The 15,079-nt window shown below is 43.9% G+C and overlaps 1 protein-coding gene across 2 annotated transcripts in view; it reads left to right on the top strand.

Moving 5' to 3' along the window:
* Positions 1-718: 718 nt before the first annotated feature.
* Positions 719-15,079, top strand: part of TGIF2 (TGFB induced factor homeobox 2) — a 28,962-nt gene continuing 14,601 nt past the window's right edge. Inside the window, exons 1-2 of one of the 2 annotated variants that reach the window (XM_027867304.1) lie at positions 719-796; positions 7,072-7,310. In XM_027867304.1, coding sequence (XP_027723105.1) covers positions 778-796; positions 7,072-7,310 — 258 coding nt within the window. In that variant the 5' untranslated portion in view covers positions 719-777. Of the gene's footprint in view, positions 797-1,323; positions 1,548-7,071; positions 7,311-15,079 lie in introns of those variants that run through there. The other variant, XM_027867305.1, reaches the window with a different exon arrangement.

Here is a 15,079-nt window from a genome sequence, read left to right as displayed (position 1 = left end):
GAAGGGGTGGGGGTGGAAGAAACGGAGAGCCGGGGAGAAGACCACCAGAGAGGTCAAGTCTGGTTTGTTTGCCGAAGGGGGGGGTGCGAAGTGTCTGAATTCGCACCTCTGACAAAAGGCTGGAACAGCTCAGGCTTAAAAGACGGTGAACCGAGGGCTGCCCAGCCTACTGCCTCATTGGACAGAAGAGGAAACTGAGGCGCAGAGACAAGGAGGGGCTAGCCCGGGATCCTTCTCCTACCGGCGGTGTCCCGGCCTCCGAGCGCAGGGCTCTGTCCACGGCGAGGCGCTGCCTCTTGCCAGAACACGCGAGGGACCCACCTTTATCCAGGTACTGCGCTCCCCAAATTCCCGGGACCTCAGAAGCGATTGGAGATGATGGCAGCTGAAATTGCAGGTCCTGCCCCCAGCTGTATCCTGGGAATCCCCAGCTCCCTTCCCTGTGACCTCCGAGATTCTGTCCTTTCCCTCTCCCCCCGGCCGAGGGGCTGGGCGTTAGTTGGTTTGGGGTCCCGGCCCGGTCGGGGGGCGGGGAAGGAGGGAGGGGCATCCTGGGGGGGCGGGCAGGGCCTGGAGGAGGGGGCGCGGGGAGGGGATCTGACGTCAGGCAGCCGGGGTGGTTTCCAGCCTGGGAGCTGTCAGAGCGTGTGTCAGCAGGGAGCGCAGCCCCCGGAGCCCCCTCCTCCGCGCCGCCCCCCGAGCCTGCTTGCCTCTTGCGACCCCCCCACATCCCCCCACGCTGTGCCCCGGGCCCGGAGGCGAGGGGCCCGCGTGGACATGAAGGCTGCTCGGAAAAGTGAGTCCGGGCAGCGGCGGGGACGGAGACCGAGAAGTGGGAAAGTTTTTGTGTGTGTGTGTGTGTGTGTGCGCGTGTGTGTGTGTGTGTGTGTGCGCGCGCGCGCGCGCGCGGGGGCGGGGAGCGTGTGCGCGTGCAAGCCCGGGGCGGGGGAGGGGGCTTCCTCCAGCCTCCCCCCGATGGCCGTGGCGGCGGAGGCACCTTTGTCCGCGCCCCCCACCGCCAGCGCCCGCTCCCTCTGAGCGCCGCCCCCCGCCCCAACCCCGGACCCTCGGCGCGGGGTGGGGGCGGGGGGCGTGGGAAGTGGCATTCAGTGACAGCCCGAGGGGGGGGGTGCGGAGGCGGGCGGGCCGGGGCCGGGGGAGAGGGACACGGGGGCGGGCTCGGCCCGCGCAAGTTCCTGCTTCTTTGGAACAAAGAAAACTCTTGTCTCCCGGCGTCCGTCAGTCCATCCGTCCCTCTCGAGCTCGCGGCCGGCGGCCCCCTCCCCTCCTGGAGCCGGCGCCCCCCCCGCAGCCTCCCTGGGCCCCCCAGGACCTGCCCGGGCCGGGGACCAGGCAACCTTCCGCGGGGGTCTGGGGCGGCCAACATGGAGCCCGTTCCCGGGGAGGGGGGGCTGGTTTAAAGCCCAGACCCTGCACCCCCCCGAAGCCCCTACCCCTGGACTCGAGGAGGGGGGGACCCCAAGCACACCGGCTTCAAGCCCCGGGAAGGGGGGGCTGCAAGGAAACTTTTTTCTGCCTTTGGACACGTGAGTTTTCTTTCTTCTCCGGCCACCTTCTCTTCTCCCGCCCCTTTCACGGAAAGCCCCTTCCCCCCATTCTCCTACCCTTCCCACACACACCCCCTGCCCCTGGCCTGGAGTGGGGTGGCCTTAGCTCCCCAGGATCTAGTCTGGGGGTAATTCTAGGACGCAGCTTTGGGGAAGTAGAGTTTGTGTATGGGGGGGAGGTTTCGAACTCTCCCCGCTTCAGTTTCTGTAAGGGTCGTCCCCCACCCTGGGGGAGCCCCCTTCTCCCGGTCTAAGGCCCCTCTCCCCGCCCCCAAGCCATGTGCTCTGCACTGAGCCCACTTTCCTGGCCTGGGCGCCCCAGGAGCTGCATTTCAGCAAAGCTCGGAGTGGGCTTTGTGTGCAAGGATGTTTTTATACAAAGGGGTGTGTGTGTGAGTGCATGCGTGTGAAAGTTGTGGGGGCCTCTCGTGAGACCGTTCTTGTGAAAGTGGCATGGGTAAGTCGTGCAGGTGAATGACTTCTCTGCATAGGCGAGTGCCTATTGTGTGCAGAGCCCTGCGGGGGAGATCCTCCAAGCCGCTAGTCTGGAAGTAATGTTGGTGTGAGTTGTCAAGAATTGTGAGACTGTGTCCATGGGAAAGTTGGGAACATGTTTATCAGGCAGGTGTCCTTTCTGTGGGAGTTGGTGTATATCTTTGCATTGAACAAAAGCTGATTTAGGGCCCACCGTGCAAAGCACTGGGAGAGAGAAAAACTTTATAGAACTCCCTGGCCAATGGGAAGCTTAGTGTCCTGTAGTAATGTTGGTGTGAGCTGTTGGTGACAGTTATGTGGTTAGGAGTTGTCAAGAGTTGTGAGGGTAAGTTGTTGGGGTAGGGGGGTGGGTGTTGGATCTATCTGTATTTGGTGTGGGAGCTGGAGGGTGGGAGGGATGGTGGTGGTGGTGGAGGAGGAATTCCAACACAGTCCTCAGCCTTAGCCTCGCTGCTGCTTCTTACCAGATGCAGTCTGGAGGCCAAGAGAGAATTTGTACAAGATAACCTTGAGCAAACTTTAATTCCTCCCTCCAGCTCCCCCCTTCCTAGCTTCCTCCTTGTCACTACCCAAGAAAATATCTGTGTCCGAAAAGGGAGATGGGGTGAGGCTGGGAGATGAGCTGGAAGACTTTACTTTTCTTGTGGGATTAGGATCAAGCTCTCCGGGCAGGGAAACACATCTTCTGGGCCTGCCTGGGATGGGGATGAAAGCCAGGATTTTTTTTTTTAAGCAAACAGATAAAACACCCCAAAGGAATTCAGAGCTGGAGGCTTCCTTTGTGGGGGAGTGGGAGGGTCCTGTTTCTGTTTCTGACGGTTTGATGTCAGTTTTCCAGTTTTTCTTTGTTTTCTCTTTCTCTTTCCTTTTTTTCTGTAAATCCTTGTTCTGAGACAATTCCTGAGTACCTCTGTCTCCTATGAGGAAGGAGTTTGGAGGCTGGTTTGACCAGTTTGAATCATCTTAATTCAAACCTCTGTTTTTACAGAGAGAGAAATTGAAATCCAGAGACCTCATGGCTTTTGCCCTAAGTCACTGGCAGGACTGGAATCTTAACAGATCAGAAAGGGAGTGGATGTGGAGTAAGGACAGATCTTGGTTTGAGTCCCATCTCATTCTGTGTGGCATGGGCAAATAAATTACAACTTCTGAATCTGTTTAGTCATAATTTGCCAGTCTGTAAAATCAGATGATGATAGAACCACCCATAGAGTCATGTGGTGAAAATCAAATGATGAATATATGTACAGATATCATTTGTTTTTATTACTTTTCTTTCACTGAAGTTCAGCAATTCATATTTTGTGCTAGACCAAGTGGGAATAACAAAGAACTAGATTGTATTAGGCGCTAAGCTTCGTGAGGGTGGAGAGTGGTGCTTGCTTAAACTTCATCCTGTGCGCTCTGCATGTGATAGGCACTTAATCAGTATTTGATTTACTGCCTTGTATTGCCTGTAAGGAGTAGGTCCTGTGTCAAGACCTCTCTCCCATGAGCCCCATCTCCTCTAGATACCTATGGAGTAATCCATACTTAATAGCACCACCTTATGGTTATATCCTGTATACCCCAAAAGGGGAAAGAAATGCAGGGCACTACATAATTGAGAGTTTTGTAATTCACAAAGAAAGAATAAGTTCCAGATTTAATCTGTTAATGTCTCTAATCTCTTGTGTTCTTTAGGCATGGCTAATACCTTGGTCTTTGAGCAGCACCTTTGCTTCGTCCTGGAAATTGGTTTTGTTCTATCCAAGATAGGGGTACTTAATTTTTTTGTGTGTCATGGATTTCTTGAGCAGACTGGGGAAACCTATGACCCCCCTTCTCAGAATAATGTTTTTAAATGCTTTAAAAAATACAAACATTCACAGAAGGAAACTAGTTATTCTGAAATACAGCTGTCAGAATATTTTTTCAAAAAAGTTCATGAACCCCACGTTAAGAAGTCCAGGTCTAGGTATACCTCTGCCTCAAAGTCTTTGATTCCCTCATTTTTCTAGGATTGCTTCTGTCATTTTCTAGAATTGCTTCTGCCAACTTTGGTGGTTCTTAGAATTCCCAATTTGACTCAGGAATTTTCTATATTCTGCTGCTGCCTCTGGTCAGTGTTAATGTCTGTGACTGTGTTTCCCTGCTCTGATGGGGCCACATGTAAAGGGATGCCATAGAGGTGCAGAATTTCCTTTGAAGGGAACCAGCGAGTTTTCTGTTTCCCTGCCCTGATCTTTGTCAGCTTGCTCACCTTTCTCTGTCTACATAGCTGTCCCCCATTCTCTCTTAAAGGCCAAATAGCAAGGTGTGGTTCAGGCAGGCATTAGTCATGATTCAGTCATTCTGAATGGGTCAGTGGGAGATGTTTGTATCTACAGTAGAGAGACATCTTCAACAAAGGTCTCATTCTTCAATTTTATTGATCTCTAGGTAGATTCCTAGTCACACCTTCTAAGGTCACTGCAAACCATTGAGATAGCATAAATATCATCATCTCCGTTTAACTGAAGGGAAAGCTGAGGGCCCAAAGGATGACTTGCTCAAAATCATGCAGGTGTCAGAAGTGAGATTTAAACCCAGATTTCCAAAAGTGATATATACATATATAAAGTCAAATGGGGGGGGGGGGTGTATGTATATGTATATTCAGGGAAGACACTTGGAAAAGGCTTGGAGTTGAAATGCTGGCCAAACCTGCCAACCCTTGGTGTCTCGAGAATTTTGGCAGGTGGTTTCCAACTTGTATAATAGGCGGTTCCCCATGACTTAAATAAGCTGCTTGCTCCCTGCTCACTAATGTCTCTGGAATCAATCCTTGGCTTAATTTTAGGTTCCACATCCTGAAGGATGCCTTCGAAGATGCCTCTGTTAATGCTCCCTTCCTCAAATGTTTATGTATATACTTTTCTGTTTAGGTGTTGACCCTCCCGATTTAGAAAGTAGCCTTTTTTTGTTTGTTTGTTTTTAATCCCTAGGGCCCTTTCTCATCATAGGTCCTTAATAAATCAGTCAATAAACAGTTCTTAAGTGCCTATTACGTGGTGGCACCCCACTAAACACTGGGGTTACAAAAAGGCAAAAAAAAAAAAAACAGTCCCAGCCCTCAAGGAGCTCAAAATCTAAATAAAGAATACAACAGCAAACAAATATATACAAGATAAAAAGGAAATAATTAAGACAGGGAAGGTACGGTACTAGAATTAACATTAATAAATGTTTATTGGAGTGGATTGGAATCAGGACCTGCCTACTAATTTTTTGTGTGACCTTGGGCAAATCACTTCTTCTATGGGCCCCTCAGTTCCCCAAGACACACCTCCCCCCCCCCCAAAGTACAAGGTTTGGATTCTATCAGAGGTTTTCATCTTTTTCATAAACCTTCTGGTGCCCTTGAGCACCCCACATTCAATAGGAAAAGAAATATTAGGGTATATCATGCATATACATCTAAGAAATAAAGTGATTAAATTTAATAAGATAATATATTTATCAAGTACTTCAGGTTGGAAACAATGCCTAGATTTAGGTGATCCTTTTAAAAGTTCCTTTCATGATGTCTCTTGAGTCTGAGATTGAGTACTCATCCTTTGTCTTTCTGGGATATTGTGAGGATAAATTAAATCTTGGGACATTTGTAGTATGCTAGAAGAAAAATGGCAGATCTGATATTAGATTTATAGATAAAGGAAGAATTTAGGACCAAAGATGATGTAGAGAGCATTACAAAATGTAAAATACAAAATTTTATTATATAAAATGTAAAAGTTGCACAAACCAATACAACCACAATTATAAGGAAAGCAGAAAACTGGGGGGACATTTTTACAATATCTCTGATAAAAGCCTTATTTCTCAAATATATAGAGAACTGAGTCAAATTTATAAAAATGCAAGTCTTCCCCAATTGATAGTCAAAGGATATGAAGGGGCAGTTTTCGAAGCTACCTAATAATCATATGAAAAAATAACTCTTAAGTCAGGCAGCTAGATGGTGCAGTGGATAGAGCACTGGTGCTGAAGTTAGGTGGACCTGAATTCAAATCCAGCCTCAGACCAAACACTTGACACTTACTAGCTGTGTGACCCTGGGCAAGTAACTTAACCCCAATCGCCTATAAAAAAAATGCTCTAAGTCACTATTGATCAGCGAAATGCAAATTAAAACAGCTCAGAGGTACAACTTCATATTTATCAATCAGAGTGGCTAATATGACAGAAAAGGAAAAAGCTGTTGGAGGGGATGTGGGAAAACTGAGGCACTAATGCGCTATTGGGATTGTGAACTGATTCAGCCATTCTGGAGAGCAATTTGGAACTATGTCCCAAGGGCTATAAAAATGCATACCCTTTGATCCAGCAATACCACTGCTAGGTCTGTATCCCAGAGATCTCCAAAAAAAGGGAAAAGGACCTATTTGTACAAAAATATTTATAGCAGCTCTTTTTGTGGTAGCTAAGAATTGGAAGTCAAAGGGATGCCCATCAATTGGGAAATGGCTTAAACAAGCTGTAGTATAGGATTGTAATGCAATATTATTGTGCTATAAAAAATGACAAGCAGGATGATTTCAGAAAAACCTGGGAAGACTTACATGCACTGATGCAAAGTGAAATGAGCAAAACCAGAACAGCAATATTGTTCAATGAACAACTGTGAATAACTTAGCTATTCTCAGCAATACAACGACTCAAGACAATCCCAAAGGGTTAATGATGAAGCTTACTATCTGCCTTCAGAGAAAGAACTGATATTGACTGAAGCGTGCTGTTTTTCACTTTCATTTTTTCCTTGTATTCCAGTCTTGTAAAAAATTACTAATATGGAAACATTTTACATAATTGTACATATATAACCTATATCTGATTGCTTACCCTGTCAGGGAGGGAGATAGAATTTGGAACTCAGAACTTTACATAAAAATGTTTTAAAATTGGGGAGGGGGGGGGCCACAGAAGATCTGATGTTTCATTTCTCTTTGGCCCCTGACTTTTGCTTCCACTCTAACACTTACCACAGGTTTGACTCCTGTACGAACCCTGGACAGCCCAAGCATGTCAGACAGTGACCTGGGTGAGGAGGAAGGACTGGCCTCCCTGGATCTAACCCAGGCAGGCAAGAGGAAGAGGAGAGGGAACCTCCCAAAGGAGTCTGTGAAGATTCTCCGAGACTGGCTGTATGAGCACCGCTTCAATGCCTACCCCTCAGAACAGGAAAAGCTGAGCCTTTCTGGGCAGACAAGCCTGTCCGTGCTACAGGTAGGGAGGGGTTGGGGGGGAGACACCGAGTGTGGAGGGGGTTGTAGTAGTGGGAGCAGGGTCCAGTGTAGAGAGCGCTGAAAACAGTGTGAGAGTCAGAAGTCAAAGCCCTTTCATTAACTCACTTTGTGACTTGTACACTTTCCCTCTAGGTCTTTACATGTAAAGCAGTAACACTAAATCTCTAAGGTTCCTTCTGTTAACTTTTAAAAGTTTCTGGGGGTGGAAGGTTTCTGTTTTTCTGCCTTTTAGTTTTGCTCAAAGGGGTCTTAGTATATAGCAAAGTCTAAAGTCTTCCTCTAATGCCTTATATGTCATCCCAAGGCTATGTTGAGGAACTTAAGTATGTGAAGTTCTTACCAAACTGGAAAGATTTTGATTATATATGGCCCACTTTGTCCCTCTTCTCTGTTTCAGGAGGCTTGTCACTGGAGGGTCAGTCTTAGGTAATGGGTTTTTTTTCCCCTAGCCATATCAATTCATGAAAAGGGGGTTGGGGGGTGGAGAGCCTTGCTATGATGTGTGCATTGAGGGAGTGCCCGTATCAGTGAAAGTAATGAATTCAGGGTGGGATTGTGAACATCAGTGTTTTCATTTGCTCAAGAGCATTTCCACATAGTTCAAAGAGTCTGAAAATTATTAGCCACCAGGGAAGGGACTTCATTTCAGGAACTCTTGAAGGAGTAAGAAGAGAGCTTTTTGTTACTGAGGATGTCATGGTTGGAGATGGGGAGCCTTGGAAAGGGTCATTCTTGGGAGCTAATGTGAGAACAGTGTAGCTTCTTTCTCCATTTTTTTAGCAGTCTTTAGAGATTTTCTTAGCAAGTGACAGTAGTATGTAGAATTATATCTTTTATTATTCTATTATGTCATTTTAAAAAATTCATTATTTTATCTTTAACTCTAAGTAAAATTGGAATTTCAATATACAAAGTAGAACAGGAAGAAAGATTATACATAAAACTATAAATCTTTATATTAAACTTATTTTTCAAGTCTAACAAATTCAACATTTAACTTTCAAAACTCCTGCTTGTCTATGTTTCCTTCTGTTTTTCTTCTGGTCATTTAAGAAAAAATGTCTCAATGACTATTATAATTTTTTTATTGTTATTATTTTGAAACCCTAGCTTCTGTCCCTGCCACAGATTTGGGGGTGGGGGGAAGAAAAACAAGAACAAAAACATCTTTCTAACAAATATGCATAGTCAAGCAAAACAAATCCCCACATTATAAAGATGTGTCTTCATTCTGCACTTTGAGTATCACTTCTGTTTCAGGTGGTGGGTAGTATGCTTTCTCATTGATCTCTGAAATTGCAATTGGTCATTGCATTGATCAGAGTTTTTAAGTCTTTAAAAGCTTTTTGTCTTTATTGCTATCATTGTATAAATTCTTTTGGTTCAGTTTACTTCTCTCTGAGTCAGTTCATACAAATCTTCCCCAGTTTCTCTTAAACCACCTATTTTATTATTTCTATGGAGATAATATTTCCATGACATTTACATACAATAATTTGTTCAGTCATTCCCCAATTGATGGACACTCCTTGGTTTCCAGTTCTTTGGGACAAGAAGTAGAGATGCTCTAAGTATTTTGTATGTAGGGTCTTTTCCTTCTTTCCTTGATCTCTTTAGGATATATAGGGCTGACTATGTGGTATCACTTAGTCAAAGGGTGTGCCTAGTTTTAGTGTCTGTTTCCCAGGATGGTGGGTTAAGGTCACAACTCCACTAACAGTATGCTCATGTACTCAGGTTTCCCAAAGCCTCTCCAATAATTGTCATTTTCCTGTTTTGTCATGTTTGCAAATCTAGTGGGTATGAGATAGAATCTCAGAATTGTTTTCATTTGCATTTCTATTTGTGACATAGAGGTTTTAAAAATATGATTGTTGATAACTTGGATTTCTTCCTTTGAGAGCCACTTGTTCATAGGATGAGATCTTAGAATCCTACATCTAGAGCTGAAACAAAAGCCTCCCGGTCCAACTCCCTCGTTGTACAGATGAGGAAACTGAGGCCCAGAGAGTTCCATTGACTTGTCCACGGTCACGCAGGTAGTGTCAGAGATTGAATTTGAACCTACAGATGCTGACTCTTGTGCTGGTGCTAGTATTTTTTGAAATGTACTGCACTGATGTGGGAGTACTTGGTACCTCCAGCTACAGGCACAAGGCTTATTACAACTGAGGGGAATGAATTTGAGAGCAAAATTTTGTTTTGTTAAAAATTTTGAAAATGTGTTATTGATATAATTTTTATATCACCTTAATATCTCAATCTATCCCTTCCTCCTCTATGTTACAAGCCATTCTTTGTTATCAAGAATAAAAAAGAAAGGGGATGAGGGAAAAAGCACCTCAGCAAAACCAAATAACACATCAGCTATATCTGACAGTATATATAGTATTCTATAACCATAGCACCCACCTTGGAAAAGAAGGGAGGAGCAGCTTTCTAGCTCTCCTTTAAGGTCAAGCTTCCTCATTACAATTGTACTTTATTCAGTTTTAGTTGATTGATTGATGCTCATTCAATTGACATTTCTATTATAATTGTATATTGTTTTCCATATTATCTCCCCTTTGGTGTTAAGCTTGGTCATTATAATTTCAAAGTATTCGTTTTTTTTTTATTATTTTGTTACGTTTCTTTCTATTTACATTGTTCTATATATTGTTTTCTTGGTTCTGCTCCTTATTTCACTTGGATAGGTTAACAATTCTTCCTACCTTTTTTTTTTTTTAAACACAGTAAAGTTCCATTACATTCATATGCAGTAATTTGAAACTTGGGAGAGTTTAAATGACTTTGCAAGAAGTATTCCTATAACTAGTGTCAGAAAAGGAAGTTCAAACCCAGGTATTTATACATTCTGTGTCCAGTGCTATCCCTCATACCTCATATTGCCTCTTACATGATTTCTAAGGTCACAGAATCATAGGATTTGAGAATTGGAAGAGACCTCAGTGGCTACCTCAGTCAATGGGCATCTACTTTGTTTCCAGTTTTTCGTGCTACAAAAATTGCAGCTATAAACATTTTGGTGTTATGGGACCTTTCTTTTTATCATTGACCTCTGTGAAAAACATGCCTGTGAGTGAGATCTCTGAATTGGGAGGGTATGGACATCTTAGTCAGTTTCTTATTTTTCACAATGGTTGAACCATTTCACAGCTCCACCCAACCCTGTTAGTGGAGCAGTCTTTGGGGCAAAGATAGGGACAAAATTTTTTACCCCACTCCCATTGACACCGATTGTGTTCAATTGGCTGAACTCAGTGACACCCTTTCCCTCCTTACTGTAGATAGAGCCATGAGTTGGATCTGTAATCTAGTTTAAAGGATATAAAATGGGTTAGAGCAGTATGAGAAAGTCTTCCTGGAATGGGAAGGAAATAAACCAGGCCTTGATTTGCCATGATAACTAACATTTAACTTTAAGGCTTGCAAAGCACTTTATACGCACGAGCTCCTTCAGCCCCTTAATGACCCTATGAGGTAGGAACCATAGGTGTCATCCCCATTTTACAGATAAAGAAACTGAAGCTCACTCACCTTGAATGGCTTGCCCGTAGTTTATATTCAAATATCCCAAGGTAGATTTAACCCTGGTCTTCCTGACTCCAAGACTAGAATTCTTTTATACCAAGAATGAATGAATGAAAAGCATTTATTGAGCACTGGGCATACAAACAGAAAAGCTAGGTGATGCCTGATCTCAAAAGATCTCACCTTTAGATAGGGGGAGACAACACATATAAGGAAATTTCAGCTGCAAAGTAGATGGAAAGACCTTCTGGTCCTAGGATTGGAGATTTAGGTCTAGAAGGGGCATCAGACTGCCATCTAAATCTAATCCCTTCATTTTAGAGTTGAAGATGAGGCCCATAGAGGTTAAATGACATTCCCTAGGTCCCACAACCAGTAAGTGATAGAAGTGGGGCTGGAGCCCAGGTCGTCCAACTGCAAAGGCATTGTTCTTTCCATTGGTCTTTAGGGTAGAGTTGAAAGGCAGGGGGCAATGTATCTTCTTCAATGTTCTTTCCATTGATAAAACCATGTTTGTTTCTGATGTTGAACCATATGACAGTGCCAAGGCCTTTGGTGGGGAGAAATGTCTTTTCTGGGTTTGTGGGAGCTGCAATAACCATGGAGACAGAGGAGGCCATTCTGAGATGTTAGCAAAGGTGCATAGGAAAGCCCCAGGAGACAGTGATTTGAACAGTTTGGAGCAGAGAGTTTATGTAGGGGTGGTACTGAAGGGGCTAGAAAGGCAGATTAAAAAAATATTTCTCACTCCTATTGGGGAGAAGAATTAAAAAAAACAAAAACAACAAAGAATTTGCAACAAATATGGGCAATCAAACAAAACTAATTCATACATTGGCCAAAAAAATGTATGTCTCATTCTCCATTTTAAGTCCCATCTACTCTGTCAGGAGGTGAGCAGGATGCTTCATCATCAGTCCTCTGGAAATGTGGTTGGTCGTTGCCTTAATCAGAATTCTTAAATCTTTCAAAAGCCAATTATCTCAGGTAGATTTTGGTCAGTTTATGGATGACTCTGAATGCAAGAAGCAGCAACATTTTATAGTAGAAAGAGCATGGGATTTAAAGTTGGAGGATTTGGTTTGGAGCCCTGTCTTTACTTTTACTACTTTTGTGATCGTCATCTTCTGTCATCCTCATATAACAGTAAAAAAAAACTGACCCTCAAAAGTTTAAGGAGGGGAGAGATGCTTACACAACTAACTAGTAAGTGTGTTGGAGGTGGGATTCAAACCCAGGTCTCACCTAATTGTAAAACCATTGTTGTTTCTATTATACTACGCTCTTAGATGATCTCTCTAAGGTCCTGGGGTTGGAAGAGACTGAAGTGGCCATCTAATCCAACCCATAGAGGCATAAGGACTGGACTTACAATTTTTTTTGATACAGGGAATTTGCAGATAAGGAAAATCGTTGAGGGCAGAGCCTGTCTTTTGCCTCTTTTTGTATCCCTAGAGCTTAGCATGGTATCTAGTATATAATAAGTACTTAATAAATGTTTATTGAATGTGATACACTCCTAGACAAATGCATACTGCTGCCTACTTAGAACCACCGTAAGTGTTTCCATTGCCCTTTGGGTCACCTGTTATTTGAGTCTTCAGAGATTGTGGTGTCCTGAGCTCTGAGGGAATTTGTTGTTCTTCAGTCATTTTCAATTGTGTCCTACTCTTCCTGACCCCATTTGGGATTTTCTTGGCAGAGATACTGGAGTAGTTTGTCATTTCCTTCTCCAGCTCATGTTACAGATGAAGAAACCGAGGCAAACAGAGTTGAGTGATTTGCCCAGGTCACAAAGCTACTAAGTGTCTGAGTCCAGATTTGAAGTCAGGAAGATGAGTCTTTCTGACTCCAGGCCTGGAACTCTAGTCACCTAGAGTGCCACCTAGCTGCCCACCCCCCCCACTGAGAGATTGTGGTTTTTGTTTTAATGGCCTTGTGTGCTAGGTGGCAGCTTGAGGTCCAAACGCACTCTAGCTCTCCTTGTTCTTGCTGTTTAGTTCTGGGTGTAGTCCGTTTTCTACGTATCCATGTGTAGGCATGGATCAGCTCACTGAACTGCTCACTCAGCTGCTTGTCGTTCATACTTTAAGCAATATGCATTCTTCATTTACTTGATTTTTTTCCTTTTGTGTCTTTCTGGGTAACCGTAATAATCATCATCTTACATAGATTTTGTTATTTCATCAGTAAAATGAAGGAAGTGGACCAGATGATCTCTAAGCTCTGAATCTTAGCATCTGATATGAGATGATATTTGCTAAACACTTAGTGCAGTGCTTGGCACGTGATAGGTGCCATATAAATGCTTATTCCTCTCCCCCTCACTTACCCTGGTCACAATATTCCATCCAGAAATCTGTAGTGTTTCCCTACTTCCTCCTTTGTCAAGTTAAAATCTACTTTGCCATCTTGCATTCAAGGCCTTCTGTAATTTGGAACCGCCCTAATCTGATCCTGTTTTTCCAGGTAGTCTACCCTCAAAACCAAACTGCATGGCACTCCATTCCCTGGACAATTTTCTCTCCTCCATGCCTTTGCTGCTAATATTTCCTTTGCCTGGCATATCTTCCTTTCTTCAGGCTGATTCAAATGCTACCTCCTTCAGGAAGCCTTCCTTTGTTAATTTCCCTCCCTCCTTCTACCTTCCACCTCTTGATAACTTCAGATGATGGAGCACTTTACTTGGACCTCACTAATGTATGTATCATGCAACATTTACTTATGTGGCTGGTCTATCTCTATCTCCTGATCATATCTGAGCTGTATCTTATACCGAACACAGACTTTGCACATCTTTTAGAGGACTAGGGCCTGGACCTGTGATTTTATTGGCATAGGGAAAGCTCCCTACTAATTCAATTCAGGTCAGCACCTCCTCTGTAAATTTAATCTTGGAGCTGGTTCTCCTAACCTGGAATCCATTCATCAGTGTTTTTTTAAAAATACATATTAAATAACTGTTTCAATGTAATTGGTTTCCTTTGTGATCCTGTATGTTTCATTTTATGCATTTAAAAACCTTCTGAGGGGTCCATAGGCTTCACCAGACTGCCAAAGGTGTCCAGGTTAATGCTGTGGATTAGAGTTGCCTAGGACACCAAGAAGTTTGGTGACTGCCCAAGGTCACAGAGCTAGGACTGAACTCCAGTCTTCTGGCTCCCATCTTCAGCTCTCTATCCACTATGTCTACATTTAATAAATATTTTATTGAATTAACAGGATTACGGATAGATCATAAGATCTTAGATGTAGAGATGGAAGTATCCTCAGGGGCTTTCTCATTGTTTACAGAGAAAGAAAATGAGGCTCAGGGAGTTTAACTTGACCAAGGACACACAAGTTAAGTGGCAGAGGCAGGAGTGCAGGATCAGTGTTCTTTCCTCGGTATCACACTAAGGAAGGGCAGGAGGACCACAGGTCCCAAGTGTGTAGGACTTGGTTACAAGATGTTATGATTTAGAGCTCATTTGGTCTCGACCCCACCCTTGGATTTACTGTTGAGGTCTGGAGAGGGTTCAGTGACTTGCCCCTATGGTTTATACAGATAGTGAGCCCCAGCCAGGAGTGGAACCCAGGTTCTCTGACTTCAAACCTAGTATTTCAGCTGTGCCATAGGTAGTTCTTGCCTGCATAACTTGAAAGGGTTGTTGGAGAACTTGGAAAGGGTTCAAATAGCAGTGGAAATAATTAAAGCATTGGAAAATAGAGCTAGTGAGAAGTTACTGGAGGTCTAGCCTAGGGAGGGAAAGGTCTGAGGTGGGAACTGAGTCATGAGTGTGGTTCCTTTAGATCTCCTGGGTGAAGAAGGAAGGGCAGGCCAGCAAGCGGGTTCAGTTACTCCCTAATGGGCCCTCAGGCCATCTTTTTGACTTTACTCTGCTCTACTGAAGCTTGTTACTCATTAGCAAGTCAATCAGCCAATTAACTAGCCTGCCTTGTGCCTATCCCTCTTGCTAGTCTTTTGCTGTTTTTGGTGAGAGGCTCCCAGAAAACCAGTAAATGTGTGGGAGAAGATGATACTAATAGATAACATATTGCTCTTTAAAGTTAACAAGAACAGTGCCTGACTTACTGTAAGTGCTTAGTGATTTGACTTGACTTTATCTCATTTGATCCTCATAACTGCACTGTAAGGTAGGTGCTGTTATATTTGTTCCGTCATTTTCTTTCTTTTTTTTTTCCCAGCCAAAAACAAGGTTTATTAAAGGTCCA

Source organism: Vombatus ursinus, unplaced genomic scaffold (assembly GCF_900497805.2).
Source record: "Vombatus ursinus unplaced genomic scaffold, bare-nosed wombat genome assembly UNPS02014785.1, whole genome shotgun sequence".
NCBI lineage: Eukaryota > Metazoa > Chordata > Mammalia > Diprotodontia > Vombatidae > Vombatus > Vombatus ursinus.
This window is presented reverse-complemented; position numbering and strand designations above follow the sequence as displayed.